General features: G+C 35.5%; 2 protein-coding genes and 1 non-coding gene across 4 annotated transcripts; 1 reads left to right on the top strand and 2 right to left on the bottom strand.

Moving 5' to 3' along the window:
* The first annotated feature begins 1515 nt into the window (after positions 1–1515).
* On the top strand, positions 1516–8063 carry LOC124924091 (cellulose synthase A catalytic subunit 2 [UDP-forming]-like). Of its 2 annotated transcripts, XM_047464146.1 has the most exons (15): positions 1549–1564; positions 1636–1779; positions 2005–2200; positions 2269–2465; positions 2537–2636; positions 2722–2890; positions 2989–3255; positions 3339–3684; positions 4418–4555; positions 4652–4777; positions 4876–5088; positions 5168–5435; positions 5509–5702; positions 5765–6115; positions 7035–8063. In XM_047464146.1, the coding sequence occupies exons 2-15, from the start codon at positions 1699–1701 to the stop codon at positions 7614–7616; spliced, it is 3228 nt and encodes a 1075-aa protein (XP_047320102.1). In that variant the 5' UTR covers positions 1549–1564; positions 1636–1698; the 3' UTR covers positions 7617–8063. The 2 variants fall into 2 exon arrangements, with proteins under 2 accessions (XP_047320101.1, XP_047320102.1); XM_047464145.1 differs by having other exon boundaries at positions 1516–1779.
* A 971-nt stretch (positions 8064–9034) lies between these two features.
* Positions 9035–9107, bottom strand: TRNAR-ACG. Its single transcript has one exon. It is a non-coding gene; the product is annotated as a tRNA-Arg (tRNA).
* Positions 9108–9669: 562 nt separating this feature from the next.
* Positions 9670–12595, bottom strand: LOC124926036 (ras-related protein Rab7-like). Its single transcript, XM_047466194.1, has 7 exons — positions 12374–12595; positions 12167–12193; positions 11930–12029; positions 11705–11851; positions 10524–10604; positions 10302–10447; positions 9670–9954 (listed from the first exon to the last, which is right to left on the bottom strand). The coding sequence occupies exons 1-7, from the start codon at positions 12424–12426 to the stop codon at positions 9891–9893; spliced, it is 618 nt and encodes a 205-aa protein (XP_047322150.1). The 5' UTR covers positions 12427–12595; the 3' UTR covers positions 9670–9890.
* Positions 12596–24951: the final 12356 nt, after the last annotated feature.

Genomic DNA, 24951 nt, shown 5'->3' with positions numbered 1-24951 from the left:
AAAACAATTTGTAAAGTTAATGTTTTGTATTATATATATATATATATATATATATATATATATATATATCTTTTAGCAAGGTTAGTTTTTTTTTTTTAAATTAAGACTTTCTTAAAGAAGATCAACACCAATTTTTTTTATCTAGACAATAATTAATTTTCATTTAAATCATCTTAATGAGTTTTTTAATAACAATAACTTTTAAACACTTATAGACTATTTTTAAATAAATAATTAATTGTCACAATATTATACTTAAATGTGTGATTTCAATGAAATTATAAAGGAGTAATAAAAATTATATAGGTTATAAATTTAACTATTTAATTATAAAAATTAAATATATTAACATTATAATATGATCTAAAAAGTAAGAGAGAGAAATATATACTGTCAAAATATCATGAATGCAATTTACAAAAAAAAAATTATGTTATTGAAAAAATAAAAATCAGTTTTGGAAATAGTTTATCTCTAAGAGTTACCCACTAATTTAATATATATAATTTTATTTCAGTATAAACACATATAAGTTATAACCCAATTATTATTAATTTTCTTAAAATTGAGTTTATTTAAAAAAACACTAACGCGGATTCTCAAAATAATGATTTTGAATGTCAAGGGCGGATTGGTCACAAATTGAGTGAACTTAAATATTTGCCGTTCTACTTTGAATATTTATTTTTATTATCACTCCATCCTTTTGATTTAAAAAAATTCCTATATGACATCATTTATGCAGTATTTTTAATTAATAAAAAGATTCATAATAAAAGTAAATCTTTTTAGACAATATATATAATTTAATATATTAAATATATATTATTATAATAAAGTAAATATATTATTTATAATGTAATACAATTATTTATTTTTACTAGTGGTTGGGTCAAATTACAATTAAATAGTAAAAAACTATACAACCGCGTGATATTATAATTGATATCTTTAGTCATTTACTCTCTTAATTAATATTAATTTTACTTACTTAAATTTATTCGTTAAAGAAAACAATCATAATTACATTGTTAAATAAAATTTACAATTTCATGCTGTACATTGTAGTCTAAAATAGTATAATAATAATATTTATAAAAATAATTTAGGAAATTAATTCCAAATAACAATTTTACTTAAAAAAAATAAAATGTTTTTTCCAAATTTGCTTTATCACAGTTGTTCTTTACAGCTAGATCCATTTCTGGCGTCAAGAAAATTCCCCTCTCCTTCTTCTATCTCAATAATTTATTTGTCGGTCCTTCTTCTTCTTCTACAAGTCCACTCTTTTATTGATTCCCGGAGCTGATTTCGCCGTCGCCGGCCTTAATCCTTTGTGGGTATCACAGTTTACTAAGCTAGGTAGGGTTTTGATTTGTGGGTATAGTTTATTAGGTTGAAATTAGTTTTATTATAAACAATTGGTGCTGTTTAGACATCGTTTTCAGTCCTTCTTTAATGTGGGTTTGGTGGTTTCCTTTCATGTGATGGGTTTTTAAGAGAGTTGGCTAAAGAAGAGAGAAAAAAAGGACGTAATTTGGTTTCTTCCTTGATGGGTTTTTGAGTAATTCGCCAGTCTCTCTCCTCCTCCTCTCTCTTTATTCATTTCTTTATCTTTCTCTTTCTTAATCTCAGAAGGGTTTTCAGAGAACTTTCTCTCTCCGTGCGAGTGAATCGGGTCAGCGGGGGGGAACTCTGATGGAAACTAAAGGACGACTCATTGCTGGTTCACATAACCGGAATGAGTTCGTTCTTATCAATGCTGATGAGATTGGAAAAGTAAGTTTTATGGGTCCTTCATCTTCTTCGTTTCTCTTTGTTTTTAGGGTTATTAGCGAGATCAAACTGTAAATTGAACTGATTGCTTGGTTAATTTCTGCTTTATCAACTAGTTATTGACTTTCTCATCGGTTTCTAGGTTAATAACGTTTCTTCTTCTTCGACTTGATCTTATATTGTCAGATCTAATCTGAATTACGATATTGTGTTGATTTATGATCTTAGGTAACTTCCGTTAAGGAACTGAGTGGACAGATTTGTATGATATGTGGAGATGAGATAGAAGTGACAGCAGATGGGGAGCCTTTCGTTGCTTGTAACGAATGTGCATTACCAATTTGTAGACCTTGCTATGAATACGAAAGAAGAGAAGGAAATCAATCTTGCCCACAATGTAAAACCAGATTCAAGCGCATCAAGGGTTAGTAATGTTATTCTTTTTTGACTATTTACTTCCTGGTTCAAGTTTGCTGACATCAATTTCTTTAGGGAGTCCAAGAGTGGAAGGTGATGAGGAAGAAGATGAATTTGATGATCTAGAAAATGAATTTGAAGATTCTAGACATGTTTCCGAGGCAGTTTTTTCTGCTCGGCTTCATACGGGTCGTGGTCCAAACAGTTATGCTACTGAGGCTGATGCAGCCTCTCTCAATCCAGGGATCCCTCTTCTAACCTATGGCGAAGAGGTATATTTGTTAACTATTTGTAAAGTTTAGTACTTTTACTTACTGTTTGTTTATTTTTTGTGGGGATTAAGGATGCTGGGATTTCACCTGATAAACATGCTCTTATTATCCCACCTTTTCGTGGAAGGCGAGTTCATCCTGTTTCATTTCCCGATTCATCGATGTCTTCTCGTAAGTTTAAAAGTTTTTTTCTCAGTTATTTTTGGGGAAACCGATTGTTGTGATTAATAAGCTGTTATCGATGTTTCTTGTGCAGTTCCCCCTCGGCCAATGGATCCTAAGAAGGATTTGGCGGTTTATGGATATGGAAGTGTTGCTTGGAAGGATAGAATGGAAGAATGGAGGAAGAGGCAAAATGAGAAACTTCAGATGGTTAAACATGAAGGAAATGGTGACGATGAGCTTGATGATCCCGATTTGCCTATGTAGGTGTTTTTTTTGTTATGTTTTAAAAACAAGCCCCCGTTTAAATCAGAGAGGATATTTATTTTATTATATTTTAAACTTATGATTGATTATGTAGGATGGATGAAGGAAGGCAACCACTCTCGAGGAAATTACCTGTTCCTTCGAGCAAGATCAGCCCATACAGAATGGTCATTTTAATGCGGCTGGTTATTGTTGGGTTGTTTTTCCATTACCGTATTCTCCATCCAGTCAACAATGCATACGGGTTGTGGCTGACTTCAATTATTTGTGAAATATGGTTTGCTGTTTCTTGGATATTCGATCAGTTTCCAAAATGGGTTCCTATTATGCGAGAAACGTACCTAGATCGACTCTCACTCAGGTTTCTATTTCACTCTTATACTGTCTTGAACTCTTGATTGAATTTTATTATTGGTTTATTGAGTAAAAAAAACTGTCTTTTAGGTATGAAAAGGAAGGGAAACCGTCTCAATTAGCTCCAATTGACGTGTATGTGAGTACTGTTGATCCAATGAAAGAGCCGCCTCTTATCACAGCGAATACGGTTCTTTCCATCTTGGCAGTTGATTATCCGGTTGATAAAGTAGCTTGCTATGTATCAGATGATGGTGCAGCCATGCTTACTTTTGAAGCTCTTTCGGAAACAGCTGAATTTGCAAGGAGGTGGGTTCCTTTTTGCAAGAAGTTTAATATTGAACCTCGAGCTCCTGAGTGGTATTTTGCTCTGAAAGTTGACTACCTTAAAGATAAAGTTCATCCGGAATTTGTTGGGGAGCGACGATCAATGAAGGTATCGGAGTTTCTTCTTTGGAATGGCTACAATTGATTCTAATTGATCGTTAGACATTAAGCTCTTAGAAATTATTGACTTGCTTCTTCTTCTTTTAACCATTGAAAGTCTCGCTTCTTTGGATATGCTTGAAAAGTCGGAAATAGATTGGGTTATTCGAATAATCTTCAAATTACCCACCATCTTTTCATTTCTCCTCTTATCAATTCAAGCCATCAACATAAATACCACAATACCCTCTATTTTTTTTTAATTATTTATCGATACCCTTCAAGTCTTTTACTCAAATAACCCATTTTTCCAAAACCCCAATATGAAAAAGGTGGTTATTTACATAACCTGAATCTGAACAAGGTTTTAATGAGAAATTGTCAATCTCTGACTAAATTTTATTTCAAAATTTGATCTCATATGGATCCACATCCAAATGAGATACCTTACAGAAAAAAGTGTTCCATAGAACTTTATTGACAGGTTTTCATCTAGATCCAAACTCAGATCCAGAAAGTGTTTTCAAATGGGCCTGATGGCTTTATGTAGAAATTGTTTGTATTTGGATGGATCTAGGTGGAAACGACTGTCATATTTAGGATACAGATCCACGTACATTTGGTATAAATGTGTGGCTGGTTGTGATGTATACCAACTTTTTTTTTACACTTTTCTCATTTGAAATGGAAATATTAGTGGACTCTTTCGTGCTAGCTTGATGTTTGTTTTGTTGTTGGAACAGAGAGAATACGAGGAGTTTAAAGTGAAAATCAATGGCTTGGTTGCAACCTCTCAGAAGGTTCCGGAAGATGGTTGGACGATGCAGGATGGAACTCCGTGGCCAGGGAACAATGTTCGGGATCACCCTGGAATGATTCAGGTATTTATTTCTTCACTTTCAAGCTGACTTTTGTGTATGATGGTATGAGAAATAGATTTAATCCCTTAACTGTTACACTTGAATTCTGACAAATAGGTTTTTCTGGGTCAAAACGGTGTTCGTGATGATGATGGCAATGAATTACCCAAACTCATTTACGTTTCTCGTGAAAAGAGGCCTGGATTCGACCACCACAAAAAAGCCGGGGCCATGAATGCACTTGTAATGCTCCCTCCCTCTCTATCTTTTTTTATTTATTTTTATGGATTTACGATTTGACTCCTTTGGCGTTTGTTTTGATGTTGTCTATCGATAATCAGATGCGAGTCTCTGCAGTCATTTCAAATGCTCCTTACATGCTGAATGTTGATTGTGATCACTATATAAACAACAGCAAAGCCTTAAGGGAAGCTATGTGTTTCATGATGGACCCGACTTCGGGAAAGAAAATCTGCTACGTTCAGTTCCCTCAAAGATTCGATGGGATTGATCGTCACGATCGATACTCAAATCGAAATGTTGTCTTCTTTGATGTATGTAAATTGTAAAGAATAGAATTCTGTCTTATTATTATAAATATTGTAATACTAACGTTGATTGATTTGGAAACAGATTAACATGAAAGGTTTAGATGGGATTCAAGGGCCCATTTATGTCGGAACTGGTTGTGTCTTCAGAAGACAAGCCCTTTATGGTTATGACGCTCCGAAGAAGAAGAAAGTTCAGGCAAAGACATGTAACTGTTTCCCAACTTGGTGTACTAGCTGCTGTTCTGGACTTAGAAAGAAGATTAAGAAAACGGGAAAATCAAAGGAGTCGAAGAAAACGACTAAGAACAAGGAAGGTTCAACACAAATTCACGCTCTTGAAAATATTGAAGGTAGAGCGATTCAAGTCTCTTAAATTTTAGTTTAAAAAGAAGAAAAAATCCTAATTCTTGTTGGGTGCAACAGGAATCAATGACGAGAAATCATCACTTGTGCCTGTGAAATTCCAGAAGAAATTCGGACAATCATCTGTTTTCATAGCTTCCACACTTTTGGAAGATGGCGGAGTTCCACCAGGGACAACTTCTGCAGATCTCTTGAGAGAAGCAATACACGTAATCAGTTGTGGTTACGAGGATAAAACCGAATGGGGAAAAGAGGTATAATATATGTTTTTTTTTATAAAGTTGGTTCCGAAATTCACATCTTATTTTGTTATCAGGTGGGATGGATATACGGGTCAGTTACTGAGGATATTTTAACCGGATTCAAGATGCATTGTCACGGTTGGCGGTCAGTTTACTGCATGCCTAAACGGCCTGCATTTAAAGGTTCAGCTCCTATAAATCTTTCAGATCGTCTTCATCAGGTTCTTCGATGGGCGCTTGGGTCTGTTGAGATTTTGTTGAGTAGGCATTGCCCGATTTGGTACGGGTATGGATGCGGGCTGAAAGCGCTCGAGCGATTTTCGTATATCAATTCAGTTGTGTATCCTTTGACATCGATTCCGTTGCTAGTTTATTGTACCTTACCGGCTATCTGTCTCCTCACTGGAAAGTTCATCGTTCCTGAGGTATGTTTTCTTTTAAGGGCTTGTTTTCTGTTAGTATATTTGGATTTAATTGGAGGTATGGTTTGATCTAGGGTTATTCAATTATTTCCAAATAACCTTGTTTGATAGGCTATTGAAAAATTAGGTTATTTGAGTAAAAACATTTTAAAGGGTATACCTATATAATATGATTGGGGGTATTTTGGTTGATGATTTAAAGAATGGTAAATTCTTAACTGGATAGTGTATTATTTGAAATTAATCTCAAATAAAAATACCAAAATACCTTTGTTTTTTTCTTTTCTTAAAAGCATATTTATTAAAAGTTAAAGAGTATTTTGGTCAAAGGATTTCTTTGAAAGGTCAGAACAAACGAGATTTGAAAATCCCAAGATCAAACAAGCTCTAAAATCTTGTTTTAGATCTTGGGCCTTGTGTGATCTATGGTTATTTGAAAAGACACTTGTTTATTGTCAAAAAATCTTGTTTGATTTGATGCAGTTTATTGAAAAAAGTTATTTAGACACTTTTATCAAATTACCCTTATATTTTTAAAAGTTAAAATAAGGGTGTTTTTGGTGTTTTAATTGATGATTTGTTAGGAATAAGTGATTGATGATGGGATGGCTGTTTATCTGATTTTTTTTTTAAATAAACACAGATCACATAGACTCTTGGTTATTTGAATTTAATCTCAAATAACCCAGAATTCAATTATTAATCGCTTCATTCAAATCATCAATCAAATCACCCTCGATTTCTTTTCTTAAACAATAAAAATATTCATTATATATTTATACCCTAAAGTCTTTTTGCCCAAATAACTTTCAATCAATTCAACTATGTTATTTTGAAATAACTCACTTGTTATCCAAATAATGTGAATTTCCATTAAGGATTCATCTAAAAACAAATGTACTTGTTTCATAAACTTTGACAGATTAGCAACTATGCAAGTATTCTGTTCATGGCGCTTTTCATATCGATTGCTGTAACAAGTATATTGGAGATGCGATGGGGAGGTGTCGGAATCGACGACTGGTGGAGAAACGAGCAGTTCTGGGTTATTGGTGGTGTCTCTTCTCACCTTTTCGCACTCTTCCAAGGTCTACTAAAAGTTTTAGCCGGAGTGAACACCAATTTCACTGTCACAACAAAAGCAGGAGACGACGGTCAGTTCTCAGAACTCTACATCTTTAAATGGACCTCTCTTTTGATTCCACCAATGACTCTACTGGTCATAAACATTATCGGTGTCATCGTCGGCGTCTCTGACGCGATAAACAATGGGTATGAATCGTGGGGACCTCTTTTCGGTAGGCTGTTCTTCGCTTTGTGGGTGATAGTTCATTTATACCCCTTCTTGAAAGGGTGGATGGGGAAACAGGACCGGCTTCCTACTATAATTGTGGTTTGGTCGATTCTATTGGCGTCAATTTTAACGTTGTTGTGGGTTAGGATTAACCCGTTTGTGTCTAGAGATGGTCTTGTTCTTGAAGTTTGCGGGTTGAACTGTGACTGATCGACTTGAAGGAAAAGGTTAAAGAGAAAGGAAGGGAAGGGAAGGGAAGGGAATTATGTAGAACACGATTCATCATCATCATTGTCGTCAGATTAAGTGTATACGGGTTGATAAGGGCGATCATGAAGCTGAAATGTTGTAAGATAGCAAGGAGATTGATGGAGATCGTCGATGAGAAGGAAGTAAAACATTCTTATTTGTTCTGCAATTTTTATTTATTATTTTTGTTTCTGCCATTGATTCATTTGATTCCCTGAAAAAAAAAGAACTATAGTCAATAAGGGATTATATAGTATTTATATAAAGGTTGTGTTGTTCATTGTTTATTTGCCCCCCTTCAATACTGGGATTTATAAGATTTTGTTTGTAACTTTGAACTTGGTGATGATGGTGATGTTCATCTGTGGATTCTTCTTTCAATAAGAAATGATGAATTGGGTTTTGTTACCTTCTTTAATATTTGCTCTAATAGTCTCCAAAGTTGAAATGATTAAAAAAGTTCTAAAATGCTAGCTCATTTCTAAATTGGATTTTGGTTTCTTTCAATTCTTAAATATTGTTCTTGTTTGGTACTTCTTTCCATTCTTAAATTGCATTAGAATTTTGGATCAATAACTTATTATTTACGTGACGTTTACAAATAAATAAAATTTTCATGTTATTGAATTAGTGAAAACCTTTGATTTGATAAAATTCGATAGTTAAATTAGACATTTTATTTAAAGTAACGATAGAGAACAATAACTTGGTGTCCTTAATATTGTCGGGAATGATATGGCAATGCGTCATTGAATTTGGAAAATGAAGTTTCTCTTATTTTAAATTTAAGTTCAATCACGTGTTGTCACGTCATTCTCAACCTCATTCATGACATTAAATTCTCGTTATTTATCATTACTCTTTTATTTATAAATGTCGCGTAAATAAAAATTAACGACGATTGAAATTTGTTAAGTGTACAACTTTAAAATTAAGAAGTCTCAAATGGTGAGATTTGATAAAAATGTTTAAATCTCAATCGGCCTCTAATAAAGAGTCTCAATTTGATAATTGGACAATTATTTAATTTAAATATTTTTTTGGGGGAAAAAAAATGAGAATTTAGGGTTAATATTTCCCTCTTATTAATTTAAATATTATTAGAGAGATGTGACAGTGGAGTAAGTTATCTTTTGAATAAAAATTAAACAAAAAATAGTTTTATGAAAAAGATCATTTAATTTCTTATGTTATAATTGTGCTTAACTAGATTTGGTTAACTTCTTTCAATTCTTAAATATTACTCTAATTTAGGTCCCAAGTTAAAATAAGAATAGCAGCTAGTTATGTATGTATACTATATTGTGCTTCATTGACAATGAGATAACTTTGGCTGGTCAATAGTAAGGCTTGTTTGGCTAACACAAAAAATAAAATAACAACTCTGCTGGGGATCGAACCCAGAATCTCTGGTTTCGTAGACCAGCGCCTTATCCATTGGGCCACAGAGTCATTTATTTAATTTTATAATATTTTATTATTTATTACATTCTATTATTTAATCAACATTCTAAATTATTTCTCCTCCTGTAAAGTTAAAATTAGGCTAAAATTGATAAAGTAAAAATCTGCCATTCGTAAAACTAAAATTTATAAAATTAATGACATTAATTTATTTATTGAATAAATAATAAAAAAAATTAATTTATATATATTTAAATACATTTTCTTATTATTTATTTATTTTTTTGTGTAAAATCATAAAATCAAAATTATTTATAATCCTTATAAAATCATGAGAATGTAACTAAATAGACTAGTTAGCTTTCTTTTGAAAATGTACCCTTAAATTACCAATTAACTATGAATCTTAATTTAATTAGAAGTTATCAAATAAATCGTAATTACTTTGCTTCAAAAGTTGTCACAAAAATTAAACAGTAAAATACCCACTTATCAAATAAAAATAAAAATAACAATGACAAATCATAAGCTGAATTGAATTTCAAAAGGTAATAATAATTAATCTGTTTTTTTTGTTACAGGTAATGAATAATCATTTTGAAGCATCATATATCCAAATATCTGCTCTAATAATAAACACACACAAAAATCTTAGAATAATACACAACCTGACCCGACCCAAACCGTAAAAAGATTTTACATACAAAGAAAATAATACATTGCTAAATTCTCAACAACAAAAACACAAATGAATCAATCACATTGTCGATAGCACAACCAAATAAAGTGATATAAATAAAGGTTAGGGTTTTGCATTTCTCAATTTCGTCATCAGCACGAACAACCGCCTCGTTGCTCTGTTTCTGTAACTGCCTCCGAGGGACCATTGAAATATCTGCAATCATAAACATTTGTAAGTTACGCTATAATCTTTCAAGAACAATAAACCATTTTTAGTTTCATAGTACTTGTAAACAACTTCAAAAAGAAAATCACTTCCAATTTTCAGTTTGGAGACTCGTAAGTCATAACAGACAACATAAATAACTAAAGGTAAGAGAGGTAGGTTTCGTTTAGAGTGGTCATAGTATAAATCCAAGAAGGTGAAAGCTAAAAAAGGGTTTACTTCATTTAGTTGTAAATGCGGGAATATAACACGTAAGAAAATTATTTTTAGACCAATAATTATGTTGGCAAAGTTGCAACAATTCATAATTCGACATTAACTCAATGATAACTTACATGTCTTGTTCATGTTCATTGGCTAAAGCTAATTTAGCAATAGCCAAAAGGGCAGCATCGATATTGATATCCTCTTTTGCAGAAGTCTCAAAGTAAGGAATGTTACCATTTGAGGCACACCAATCCTTTGCTTTCTTCTCAGAAACCTGGATTTTTTCGTTATTTGTTGTTAGAGTCAAATATATGATGGAAGAACATATCTATTTTGTGATAAATTCTCACCACACGACTATTTCCTCCATCAATGTCAATCTTGTTTCCCAGTAACATGAATGGAAATTTCTTTGTATCAGATGGATTGGCCTGCAATACATTCAGATTAGAGATCTCAGATGTGATAATAAGTTCGTCAAGCCTTCCGAAATCCAAACTCATTATTTAACAAGATAGAAGATGTTTAATTTATGATGATAAAATCTTCATAGATAAGAGATAGTTTATAAGTGTGGGTCATTACTGTAAGGGATCATGCTAGCTTCCTAGATAAATATAAATAAATGAGATAGTTTATAACTGTTAGCAATTATGCAGTTTTTGACTGTCAGCAATATCTCATCAGAAAATCATAAAAAATGTGGAGTCCTTAAAAGGATATGCAGAATTTTTAATGAGACGCTGAACAAGCTCAGTTCTCATTTCAAATGCAAAAATATACATTATAAAACATAAATTCCATCATTTGAATTCAAGAGTATTCGAACTAGACTAGTCAGCTACATTGCTAACTATATGTGTCGTGGATAACATCTGATCAAGATCCAATCCCTATTCTTTGCACAACAATGGTGAGGTTAATGGGCTATATGGATTGGGTGGTTGTGACTAAGTTGTTTACCTAATGTATCTCTAAGCTATATTCTCGTACATGGCCTTACAAAAAGGTATCAGAGCAATTGGATACCTCTTGAATCTTGTGGAAACAAAGTGCCACATAGGCCCTTATAGAATCCTAAACAATGATGAGACTATGACTAGTAATGGAACACAAAATCTACAAGAAATATGGGCTCGTTATAAATGTGAGAGTGATGGACTTACCTTTCTAATTACATGTCCTAGTGTTACAGATAGACTAACAACAAAATCTACAAGCTGAGAATGAACAGTTCCACTATCTACTCAATTAACAATTATCCTTAATTCCTTATAAAAGATGAAGTGATCCTACTAGAAATATTATCAGATTAATAAGATATCTGAAATAAACGCATATACCGTGTGAATAATTATTTGCACTTCAGTAGTTGTAAAGAGTATAACTGTATTGAATTGAGTGCGCTATGCAGATAATATTATTATGTTACAAAAGAATCCTATATAGGCACATATTAAACCTAAACAGTAAACGTAACATAATAAAAATCAAATCGCAATGATATATGTAGAGATCTTTCAAGACTAACCTGTTTGAGAAATTCGTCATGCCAATTATCAAGAGTATCAAAAGACTTCATAACATTAACATCATACACAAGAACACAACAATCCGATCCTCGATAAAACGCCACCCCAAGACTCTGGAACCTCTCCTGTCCAGCCGTGTCCCATATCTACCAAATAAAACAACGAATACACAAATTATTACTCTAGAATCCATCATAGCAGTTATGTCAGATAAGCAACATTACTTGTAATGTAACAAGCTTATCATCTATCTGCAACTCTTTAGTAACGAAATCAGCACCGATTGTAGCTTTGTACTGTTGACTGAACTTTTTGTGTACATATCTAGATAAGTAGCTCAAGAACCACAAACTGATTTGGATAATGCAATTAAACAAAAGATAGATATATAGAAAGATTCAGCAACCTCTACTAATTCGACTAAGGAAAAACAGATCGATCAATAACGATGAGAAGGATACTGATTCATCAATGACGTCTTACCAACCCTGACACAAAGAGAAATTCAAAACGTTTAGCTGTCAAAACGCTAAATCAAGTTTATACAACTCAGAAACAAAGTGAAATACCAAACAATCTCGATTTCTAAGTTCAATTTGATGAACGAGGCAGAATTCAAACCAAAACAATGTTTGAATGAAAAAAGTGAAGAAGAAGGAGAAGAATACCCGCTGTCGCCGAGGACGATGACCTTGAGCAAGATCCTCCTTCGCAAGGACATTGCAAGGAGAGCAGCGGCGAAGAAATCTGTACAACAGATTTGAGAAATCTGCAGTCAAAATTTACAAATTGCGATGGTGTTCTTCTAGAGAGAGAAAGAGGATAAACGGGGAGTACAAAAGGAGCGCCAACTTCGATCTTCTCCCCCCTTCTCTTCTCTGTTGGCTAGCGGCTATCTTTATTTTTGTAATACTGATAAAATAAATAAATAAATAAATAAATAATTCATTTATTTAATTAAATATATGTATTGCCACGTGTAGAGGGAAATTTGATGAAATGGCCCCCATAACAGGGGAAATTCCAAAAAGGGCCCCCGCCTACTAAAGTTGGCAAAAAGGGCCCTTTTGCCCCGCGAAATGTCGGAAATACCCCTTCGGCGCCATTTCTTACGCTCAAAGACGCGAATTACCAATCACGCGTTTCATCTAAATCGCGTGAGTTCATCACCGCGATTTAGATGAAACGCGTGATTGGTAATTCGCGTTTTTAAATGTACGCGATTTACCATGCACGCGATTTAATCTAAATCGCGGTGATGAACTCACGCGATTCAGATTAAATCGCGTCCATGGTAAATCGCGTCTTTAGTCGTATATATAATTTTTCGGCCCTAATTTAAAACAAAACCACCCCGATTCTCCCTCCCACTCCGACTTCCAAAACCACGTCTTCTCAACTGCCGACTTCCTTCAACATCGATCAAGATCATCGTTCCTCGTCCAACATCTTCGACTTTCCACCGTCTATTCGACATCATCGTCTTTCCACCGTCTTTTTGACATATTCTGGTGAGTTTAGGGCTTAATAGTTAGGGTTAGGTGTTGATGTGTATTATTCCGTTTATATTGATTTATATTGATGTATTTAGGGTTTAGGGTTTGGTTCTGGTTTCGTTTATGTGTGTAAATGCTTTTAGGGTATATGACGAGTATTGTATCAGTGTTCTTATTCTGCATGCATGCATTTCACGCTTATTCATTCATTTCTCGTTTAAGAAATGACATTTCCGTTTTTGTTATGTGCTTGTGAAGAAATGGTATTTAGGGTTAGGGTTTAACTTTTGCTGCTTTACTGCACCTTAATAGAATGCCAATGAGACAGGTTTCGTGTTTGTTATGTGCTTGTGAAGAAATGGTATTTAGGGTTAGGGTTTAACTTTTGCTGCTTTACTGCACCTTAATAGAATGCCAATGAGACAGGTTTCGATGTTATATTAAGAAATTTAGTCAACACGTGCTCCTAATTTGCCGTGCTGAATCAAAAGCCATAAATGATCCACACTGTATGTTCACTTTCTTGGACCATATTGCACTTGCTATAGGAAGCAAATATATCTTTCACTTTTACCTTGATTGAATGCATTTCTAAAAGTTGATCAAGTGTTAATATGTTTAATTGGAGGCTGCATCTAGATGAGTGTTCTTATATTGAATACATTGATTGTAAAATCCTTTTTGATGAGTGGATGACTCGGGAATATATATGTGCATCTATACACTAGATGCTATGATTGAACTGGACCAAACTATTTTCTGTCATGATTTATTTTGTTCCATTTTTGTTGTTGGTCTTACTATTTAATTAAATACTTATTTTGTTTTGCTAATTATCATGGTGATCCCATCTTCTTCCTTGTTTTGTAGATGGAGTCCACTACAATACCCGAGTTTGCTGGGAGGGTATCCTGGAAAACCAATATGGGAAATATTGCTGCCAAGTTTGCCAAGATGAATCTAACTGAAAGGGTAGAGCAAACCCAATTCAGATTCTTATTCAAAGGGCACCCGTTACTGCGTTTCTCAGGAATGATTATACACCACATGCTCCTCAGGAAGTCCAGCTCAAATTCTATGGAGATGAAGTTCCTTGTGAATGGAGAAGAGCTGTGCTTCGGGATGAGGGAGTTTGCATTGGTTACAGGTCTCAATTTTGGGAGATTCCCTACTGAGCAAACAATTTTCAACCAGGTTGAAGAATCTCCAACTTTGGTTCTTAAATATTTTAAACGTATTCCACTTATTAGAATAGCAGACCTTCATTCAAAATTCCTGTCCTGCTCTGATAGGGAAGATGCATGGAAATTGGGGCTGGTATACCTTGTTTCCCATTATCTCTTTGCCCTTGACCCGAGGAGGATAATAAATATGAAACTCTTCAGCATGGTCGATGACATCGACACCTTCCTCAATTTTCCATGGGGAAAGGTGGCCTTTAGAGCAACCATGAAGGGTTTGAGCAGAGACCTTGATCGCTACAGGCAGCTGTATCTGCAGAAGAAGGATGCCGCCTCGGGGAAGAAGAACAAAGACAAAGAAAAAGATGTCGATGTTTCTTATACCGTATATGGGTTCGCACTAGCCTTACAAGTGTGGACTTATGAGGTGATCCAAACTTTTGTCCCCAATCTTGCAATTAAAACGACCCTTCAAACTGAAGAGCCTGTCTGCCCAAGAATAATACAGTACAAATCAAAGAGGAAGAGCACTGCCTCTGATCTTCAAACTGCCCTGCAAGGCACGATTGTTAAGCAAATGGAATTGTCTGAAGAAGAGAAGATCTTATATGCTGGGGATGACTTTGAAGATATGGGAGGTAATGTTTATGATGTCTTTTTTGATCTTGACTGCAGAAAGAGGAAATTGGGAGATATTGACGATGGAGTTCCTCATAAAAAAACTGTCATGAGGAAGAAAAGACAAATTACTCCAGCCAAAGCCAAACCTTCCACAAGAAGAAGAACCCACAACCCTACCCCCAGCACCAGCACCAGCAGCTCTTATTCTGTCGAGAGCGCCACGAGTAGAAAAGACGAAGAAGAAGAAGAAGACGAAGACGAAGAATCCTCTCCCCCAACTCCAACAGCAACAACTCCCCACGATAGATGTAGATTGGATCAACTTTCGAAGGAGCTAAATGAATTCAAAACTGTAATGAGAAAGGAACTGACTCTCTTCAAAACTGAAATGAGAAATGAAATAAGGCTCATCAAAACCGAAATGAGAGATGGCATAATTCTCATTAAACGGATGTTAAAGCAACTACAGCAAGGGGAGAATGATGTGGTGAACACTGAGGACAATGATGTGGTGATTTTGGAGAAAGAAATTGTTGAGGAGGACAATGATGCTGTGCTTGTGGAGGAGAATGAAGTTGAGGTATGTATTTCTTGTATTTCCTTGAATTTGGATAATTGGTGCATTTCTTGCATTTCGACTAATTGAAGGCTTTTCTGTTTATTGTAGGATGGACAAGAGGAAGACAATGATGTGCTGATTTTGGAGAAAGACAATGTTGGGCTTGTGGAGGATAATGAAGTTGAGGTATGTATTTCTTGCATTTCCTTGCATTTGTATAATTGGTGCATTTCTTGCATTTCGACTTATTGAAGGCTTTTCTGTTTATTGTAGGATGGACAGGAGGAAGACAATGTTGGGGTTGTGGAGAAAAAAATTGTTGAGGAGGACAATGAAAATGAAGAGAAGACAGTTGAAGATGGTGTTAAAAATACTGAGGTATGCATTTCTTGCATTTGGTGCAATTCGCGCACTTTTCCTAATTCTTGCATTTGGACTAATTGACTGGCTTTTCTGTTTATTGTAGGATGGACAGGAAAAAGACATTGTTGGTCTCTTGGAGAAGAACACTGTTGGGGAGGGGGAGGACAATGAAAATGAAGAGCAGACAGTTGAAGATGTGGAAGAAAATTTCGAGGTATGCATTTCTTCCATTTGGTGCAATTCGCGCACTTTACCTATTTCTTGCCTTTGGACTAATTGACTGGCTTTTCTGTTTATTGTAGGATGGACAGGAAAAAGACATTGTTGGTCTCTTGGAGAAGAACACTGTTGGGGAGGGGGAGGACAATGAAAATGAAGAGCAGACAGTTGAAGATGTGGAAGAAAATTTCGAGGTATGCATTTCTTCCATTTGGTGCAATTCGCGCACTTTTCATATTTCTTGCATTTGGACTAATTGAAGCGTTTTTCATGTTTTTGTAGGATGGGCCGTTGTTGGAGATGGAGAATGTTGGGAATTTGGAGGAGAAGACAGTTGAAGATGGGCAAAAAAATTTAGAGGTATGCATTTCATGCATTTGGTGCAATTCGCGCACTTTACCTATTTCTTGCCTTTGGACTAATTGAATGGCTTTTCTGGTTTTTGTAGGATGGGCTTTTGTTGGAAATGGAGAAGACAGTTGAAGATGGGGAACACAATACTGAGGTATGCATTTCATGCATTTGGTGCAATTCGCGCACTTTACCTATTTCTTGCCTTTGGACTAATTGAATGGCTTTTCTGGTTTTTGTAGGATGGGCTTTTGTTGGAAATGGAGAAGACAGTTGAAGATGGGGAACACAATACTGAGGTATGCATTTCATGCATTTGGTGCAATTCGCGCACTTTGCCTATTTCTTGCCTTTGGACTAATTGAATGGCTTTTCTGGTTTTTGTAGGATGGGCTTTTGTTGGAAATGGAGAAGACAGTTGAAGATGGGGAACACAATACTGAGGTATGCATTTCATGCATTTGGTGCAATTCGCGCACTTTACCTATTTCTTGCCTTTGGACTAATTGAATGGCTTTTCTGGTTTTTGTAGGATGGGCTTTTGTTGGAAATGGAGAAGACAGTTGAAGATGGGGAACACAATACTGAGGTATGCATTTCATGCATTTGGTGCAATTCGCGCACTTTGCCTATTTCTTGCCTTTGGACTAATTGACTGGCTTTTCTGGTTTTTGTAGGAAATGGAGAATGTTGGGAATTTGGAGGAGAAGGTGGAGGAGCAGGTGGAGGAGCAGGTGGAGAAGCAGGTGGAGAAGCAGGTGGAAGATAATGAAGATGATGTTGAAGAGAAGGTTGAAGAGGAGGTGGAAGAGGATTTCGTTGTGAAGAGGGGTAGGAAGGGGGTGCAGAGGGGTAGGAGGGTGGTGCAGAGGGTGGAGGATAATGAAGATGAGGTATGCAATTCTTGCATTTGGACTAATTGAAGACTTTTGTTGCCTAATTCAATGATTTCTTTGTAGGTGGACGATGATTTCGTTGTGAAGAGGGGTAGGAAGGGGGTGCAGAGGGGTAGGAAGGGGGTGCAGAGGGGTAGGAAGGGGGTGCAGAGGGGTAGGAGGGTGGTGCAGAAGAAGGTGGACGATCATTTCGTTGTGCAGAAGAAGGTAGAGAAGAAGGAGGACAAGCGGATAGATGAGGATGTGGTGGTACTGGAAGATGCATCCCACATCCTATTTAAGAGAAAGAGGACGGCGTCGAAAGCTGTACTTAGTCCCTACGTCGTCCCTCGGCCAAGAAAGAAGACGATTGTTGTCGATCCTATGTCGACTTGTAATGAGCAACTGAGGAAAGAGTTCAGGAAAGAATTTGCGAAAGGGGCTAAATTTAAAGATGTTCAACTCCCTGATGGTGCTGGAGACCTTAAGTTCTTCACTACAATTCTGAGGTTAAATAAGTGGCTAACTGATGTAGAGATGAATGCAGCAATTTGTCTGCTAAGAGCAAGAGCAGTCGCCTACCCTAAGTCGTACCCGGAGGATTTCACCATCTTAGATTGCCAGTTTGGCCCTTTGGTTACTTTATACTATGACGATTTTGTTGCTGACTCGGTTGATCCAGAAAAACCAGAAGGCCATACTTTCTCTGACGTCTTTTACCACTACCACTGGGGTAGAGAAGATAAACATATGCCCGGTTGGAGCAGTGTTGATGTTATTTACTTCCCCCTCAACCTCAACAACCTACACTGGGTACTGTGTGTTATTCGATTGCAAGAATGGAGAATTGATGTTTATGATTGCGATCAGACAATTTTCAATGATGAAGAATTAGGAAAATACATGAAACCCATTTGTGAGATGTTGCCGCCCTTCCTTCATAAAGCAATGTCTGAAGTTGAAATGGCCAGGTATCCTAACATGAAAAATGAAACTTTTAGATTTCATAGAATCCCACACCCTGAAGTACCAAAAGCAGAATGGAGTGGGGACTGTGGCGTTTTTGTATTAATGTATTTAGAGTACCTGACTGCTAAACTTGGTCTAGAAAATTGCATATCAAAGAATATGCAAGTATATAGAGAAAAGTGGGCAGTCAGGTTGTACCACCAGATTTTAGAGCCATGAATATTGTTGTTGTATATTGTTTTGTAAACACTGAATTATTGTTGTAACATGTTTTGTAAACACTGAATTATTGTTGTATATTGTTTTGTAAACACTGAATTATTTCAGTATATTGTTTTGTAAACACTGAATTATTTCACGTGGTTGTAATAGGTATCATAAAATTCACGTGTATTGTAATATAATTCACGTGAATTATATAAACACGTGTATTACGTGTATTGTGTTCTGGAATATCCCAATATAATTCACGTGGTTGTAATATAATTCACGTGTATTGTAATACGCGTGATTCATAACTCACGTGTATTACAATATGACTCACGCGTATTGTAATATTACAATACACGTGAATTACATTACAATACACGTGAATTATGAATCACGCGTATTACAATACAATACACGTGAATTAGCATTGTGCAATATATATGCGTGAGTCACTCACTGTATGGCCAACCTGTATGGAAATATCTGTATACAAATTTCAATCACCATACAATATTCGAAAACCAACAACAATCAATCAGCATACAATATTCGAAAACCAACAACAATAATCAGTATACAATATTCAAAATTGCACAGACAATATTCAAAATTGCACAGACAATATTCATGTTTGTGGCTGAGATGATGGCGGCTGAGATGATGATGCTCTTGCAGCTCTTGCAGTAGAGGGTGCAGGCATTACAGATTTGCATGTTGCCCTGTTGTGACCCTGACCACCACATGAGCTACATCTTCTCGGCACCTTACGAATTTCACCTTGGGATGACCTACGCTTTGTTTGAGGACGCCCTTTCTTAACCTTAACAGGTGGTTTAAGGCACACTCGTTGTTTGATATGTTCTGGAATATCCCAATACTCTTCATGACAAACTGGATATATTGTTTCCGCGTAAGCATTGACCCACATTTCACTTGAGTAATACCTGAAACATAACAATTGAACATGTGAGAAATAAAGTTAGTTAGATAAATTCAATAGCAAATAATCTAAAGTAAACCTTGAGCAGAACTCATAGGCATCCAATCTATGGGTACGTGATGCAGCCAGGGCATGAGTGCAAGGAAGACCAGATACATCAAATACCCTACAACTACAACTCATTCCTCTCAAGTCAACTTTATAATCAGATTCACCGTCATGGACATAAAACTCGAAACGGTTAAGTGGATGAACGTTATATAATCTGGCCTTCTCAGCTTGATCACGTAAGAACTTTTCATAATAAAAAGATAAACGTTCATTGTGATTGGAAGCTTTTTCTCTTCGACTGTTAAACCAATCTTGTAATGTGAATCTTAAATAATCAGCTAAGATTGATATGGGATACTTTCTAGCTTCCCTACTTTGACTATTGAAGCTCTCAGCGTAATTACTTGTCATTTGATTGTATCGTTTACCCGGAAAAAATGCACGACTCCATCTCTCAAACCCAATATCTGCCAAATACATAGCAATACGAGGGTCCTTAGCATTGATCTTGTCAAAATGCTGATTAAACTTCAAGATTGTGTATGCTTGAGAAGCCAAACCAAACTCGGCGTGGCAGTGATCGGTTTTGAATTTGGCCATAATATTCATCTTGATATGATATGTGCACGCACCGTGGTCAGCTTCTGGAAAAACAGCACACAAGGCATTGGCGATGCTTGGGTGTCTATCAGATACAAACACGAGATCATCAACCAATCCAATTGCATCTCTAAGTTTTTGCATGAAATAAGTCCAGGAGTTGTTATTTTCAGAATCAACAACGCCGAATGCAACAGGATAGAGTTGTTCATTCGCATCTAATGCTATCGCCACCAATAGCTGACCTCCAACCTTGTGCTTAAGAAAACTGGCATCGACGCACAATACTGGACGACAACAGTTTTTGAAACCCCTAATTGAGCAGCCTAAGGACATGAACATATACCTGAAATGACCGTGCTCATCCGTCTGGATGTCTGTTATGGTACCCGGATTGTTCTTCTCCAACATGTACAGGTATGATGGCAATTTACCGTAAGAATCTTCTACAGTTCCTCGCACCGCCATTAGGGCCTTTTCTCTAGACCGCCAAGCCTTATTATAAGACAACTTTATTCCATAAGTAGTCTGTATGTCTTCCATTATTTTCTTGGGCATGTGGTCATGGTGATGGTCCATGTACTTGCTCTTCATGCATTCCCCAAACACCCATGCTGGTGCTGGCCTTTGATTCTCTTGCCTCGTCACAATTGAACAGGTATGATCTTTTACGAATTTACGAATCTCAAACATTTCCGAGGAATTTACTCTGACAGCACGCAGTCTCCACTTGCAATTCTTATCCAAACATTTCACAACCCAAAGTTCTTTTTTTGACTTCAACACTTTGAATTCAAAATGATTAGTCATGGCATATTTATATAACCTCAGCTGAAGTTCTTTTTTATTCTCAAACAAAGAACCGACTTCCAATCCGATTCCGGTACTTACTGCCTCATGTAAAGGATTTTCACTACTTGGTATGCTACTAGCAACCCATTCACTGCAGCTTGGTTGAGTACGAACAACAACATTGTTTTGTTGTGTACTAGGAACCCAAGAACCGCTTGGATTTGGATTGGTACTAGGAACCCAATCAGAACTACTAGGTTGGGTAATAGGAACCCAATCATCATCAGCATCATCCCCCACATTCAGACGCAAATGTTCATCTTCAATGTCATTTTCAAAGAAAACCTCACGCTGCATCGGGAAGACGTCGGGGTCATCAATTTCTGGAACAGCTACACTTTCTTGAGTTGGTAGTGACTTCTCTACTAAGGATACACACAATGGAGTGCGGTTGTGGACTGAAACTGCTTCATGTAAAAAGAACTCCACATCCACATCTTTTTTTATATCAGTTATATAAGAAAATTTGGCAATCATGCCAGGAGCATTATACTTGGCTTGAAGCAATAAATCATATCTAGATTTGTCAACATCGGTAGCAGAATAAATTTGATCAACTAATTGTGCATAAGTAGAATTTTGGGGAACAATCATACCGCTGTTTGACTTTGCAGAAAAATGAGTAAGATCGTCCGTAGTTTTCCACTCTCCATCAAAGTAAAGAAGTACAGGTACTTGAGCTGCAATTGAAGTACAAGTCCTTAACCCTCTCTATATTATATTAAAGCTATAATTAAAGTACAACACATACAAGTAAATAGACACCAACTAAATAACATCTTCAAATAAGTATTCAAATTGAACAAACTTTGTTTCTTACAAGACTCTAATGAAATCAAGTCTATCAGTACTAACAAATAATAACATATAACAATTGTTAGGTGTAAATGAACTAACTGAAAGAGAAATATGATTGAGTAAAGACTGTTTATACCAAAACCATATATATACCCAGCTTTATACTCTATCAAGTTCAAAATTTATCATCATTGTTAATAAATAAGCCAAGGTTCAATATATAAGAAACAATCCATAGAAGTACAGGTTAGGGTTTGATGATAAACAATTTCAGATATTATTCTTCCTTTCAATTCAATTCATTTCTTCTATCTGAATCTTTCATCTCTCTTACCCTTTTTGGAATTTCCCCTGTTATGGGGGCCATTTCATCAAATTTTCCCCGTGTAGATACATAAAGAGATTAGGTCATTTTATCAAATTAATTTTTTTAGATGGCATGTGTCATTGTAATGGGAAATTTGATAAAATGGCCCTCATAAGAGGTCTAATTTCAAAAAAGGCCCACGGTTGATAAAGTTGGCAAAAAGGGCCTTTTTGTCCTGTAAAAAGTCTGTAATACCCCTTGCGCGCCTGTTTTACCGCTCAATTACGAGAAATGTATTTCTCGCATTTGGTATTTCTCGCATTTGGTGCTCAATTACGAGAAATGTATTTCTCGCATTTGGTGCTCAATTACGAGAAATGTATTTCTCGCATTTGGTATTTCTCGCCTTTGGTATTTCTCGCATTTGGTATATATATTGAGATTCAGACATTTGTAAAATATATGAAAACGGTTAGGGTTTCAAATCGATCTACAATAAACTACGAAAAACAATCTCCAATGGAGGACGCGATCGCGGTGCATTCATCTCTGGATATCAGATTAACACACATACATGATGACGACTCAAGACAAGAACGCCTTATCATCGGAGGCTCCACTTGCCCCCGTCACCGTCGAACGCAATGTTCGCTCCGACCTCGACACCAAACTTCCAAAGCCTTGTATGTATTCTCTAGCTAGATCTTGTTCTTTCAAATTATTAAATCTTTGAGATTGGGTCTTTCATCAAATATGCAGACTTGGCTAGATATGTCAACTGAGTTTGAAGGAAATGGTTGGTATTATATGAGATTAGAAATTTGAATCCCTAAAGTTAGATTTTTTCTCTCTGTGATTAATTGGGTTTTTTTCGTTTCTTCTTTAGTTCTAAGGGTTTTCGTCTTATGTATATAGGATAAAATGAATCACCAAAAATGCTATAACAGCAGACAAGGAACGAATCCGGGAGATACATTGCCGGAAAAGGTGGATGTAAGTATCGATATGTTTCTTAGGTTGCTGGTTGTTGGATTTCTATAAAAGTAAATTTGATTGTCTTACATATATACTTTAGATATTCATACTCTTGTGTTTTATTTTCCAATTAATCACAGGCCTACTGAAAATGTTGATCTTGATAATGTAGAACAAGCTTCATTGAATACACAATTGTCATCTTCTAATATTGGATTTAGATTTCTCCAAAAGATGGGTTGGAAAGGAAAAAGTCTTGGGAAGGATGAACAAGGTAAATAAACATCAATTCTCCTATTAAAGTAGATTGATTATAATATGTTATAGCAAGGTTTTATGGGTGAACTAGCTCTCAACATAGACACGAGAATTGAACATTTCTGCAGGAACTTCATTGTTTGTGCATCTGTTATGTTTTCTCTATCAAATAATTGGGTAGTAAATTATTTTTTCGGTTTATATTAAGGAATAATTGAGCCAATAAGGTCTGGTATGCGGGATGCAAAATTGGGAATTGGAAAACAGAAAGATGATGATTTTTATACTGCTGAAGAAAATATCCAAAGGAAGAAACTTGACGTGGAGTTAGAGGAGACAGAGGAGATTGCTAAGAAACGAGAGGTATGCTTTTTGCAGTTTGTATGTGTGCATACCCGGATAATTGGAGCTTGATGCTTGCTTCTTTTTTTTTTACAAAACCAACATTTATTAGCAGAAGGCAACACATATTTCTTTTATATGTGTGTCTTTTGAGGGGAATTGATATCATCAAGTTTGGAAGGTCTTGAGAATTTCGTATAGTTTTTATTACCTGGTTGCTTTCTTCTACTGCCAAGGTCCAAAAATCTGCAAAACAAGCTAAGCCAAAAAGGGAGGCAATTGTTTTTCCTTGTTACTTCTGTTGGGACTCTTGTCATTGTTGTTTCCTAATTAGGCAGTTTCTTATGTTGTCCAGATTTCAAACAGTAGCTCGACAAAGAAGCAGGCAAAGATTCCAATAGCTTCAGTTTTCGGGAATGATAGTGACGAAGAACAGTGAAATATGTTTGTTGGGTTGAACCCGAATCTGTTTAAGTTTGTAAACTATTACTGTCTTTATGTCTCTCTTTTGCATCATCTTTAAGCAAACACTATGTCAATTACAGATTATTTATGGAGTTTTTACAGTCAGATTGTTGAGTGAAAGTTACAGTTTATTTGTGGAGTTTTACAGTCAGTTTCTATTCAAATATTTATTATTTTTTTGCTAAACTCATTATGTTATTAAGACCGCATGCTAAAAAATACCTATTTTGAAATACTTTTATGAATATGAAAACCGAAATCAGATGATAATTGACAAATCGTTGTCTGGTTTCATTTTACGAGTACAAATTTATAAGCATTTTTCATCATAAAAATGCACAATCTCTTAAAGTGATAGCTAAAATATCCTTTATAAAAGATACAGAATTTTCTTTATTTCATGTCAATCCGACAGACTCATGCTTCAACAACTATAATCTTAATGGAATCATGTCAACAAGAGGCTAACTATGGAGAAATTAAGAGGCTAACTATGGGCCTTGATAAGAACACAAAAACTCCTTGCGACTTTTGATTTGTCCTGTAAGAATTGTTGACATTATATATGTTGGTATTAGATTTAAACTTTTTAATCATCTGTTTTATTTATTTCACATTTTCTTGACTAGATGTTTTACATATTTGAATAGCATGTTTGGTATGACCCAAAATTGAAAGCACTCACATACATCAACATTCATAAATATGTTATGCGTATCACAAAAATTGAAAGGGTATATGATTCTAATCTCAGTTGTGAATCAAAAAATAAAATTGAAAAGTTTTTTAAAAGCAAAAGAGTCCCCCGACTTTA

Source organism: Impatiens glandulifera, chromosome 2 (genome assembly GCF_907164915.1).
Source record: "Impatiens glandulifera chromosome 2, dImpGla2.1, whole genome shotgun sequence".
Classification (NCBI taxonomy): Eukaryota; Viridiplantae; Streptophyta; class Magnoliopsida; order Ericales; family Balsaminaceae; genus Impatiens; species Impatiens glandulifera.
This window is presented reverse-complemented; position numbering and strand designations above follow the sequence as displayed.

Excerpts from the sequence above, each read along its gene's own strand:
- LOC124926036 (XM_047466194.1), bottom strand. The coding sequence starts at position 12,426 with ATGTCCTTGCGAAGGAGGATCTTGCTCAAGGTCATCGTCCTCGGCGAC. Across the intron at positions 10,605-11,704 it reads ATGACGAATTTCTCAAACAG|GCCAATCCATCTGATACAAA; the intron begins GTTAGTCTTGAA and ends AATGTATTGCAG. Across the intron at positions 10,448-10,523 it reads ATGGAGGAAATAGTCGTGTG|GTTTCTGAGAAGAAAGCAAA; the intron begins GTGAGAATTTAT and ends GAAAAAATCCAG.
- LOC124924091 (XM_047464145.1), top strand. The coding sequence starts at position 1,699 with ATGGAAACTAAAGGACGACTCATTGCTGGTTCACATAACCGGAATGAG. Across the intron at positions 2,891-2,988 it reads GATGATCCCGATTTGCCTAT|GATGGATGAAGGAAGGCAAC; the intron begins GTAGGTGTTTTT and ends TTGATTATGTAG. Across the intron at positions 6,116-7,034 it reads GAAAGTTCATCGTTCCTGAG|ATTAGCAACTATGCAAGTAT; the intron begins GTATGTTTTCTT and ends AAACTTTGACAG.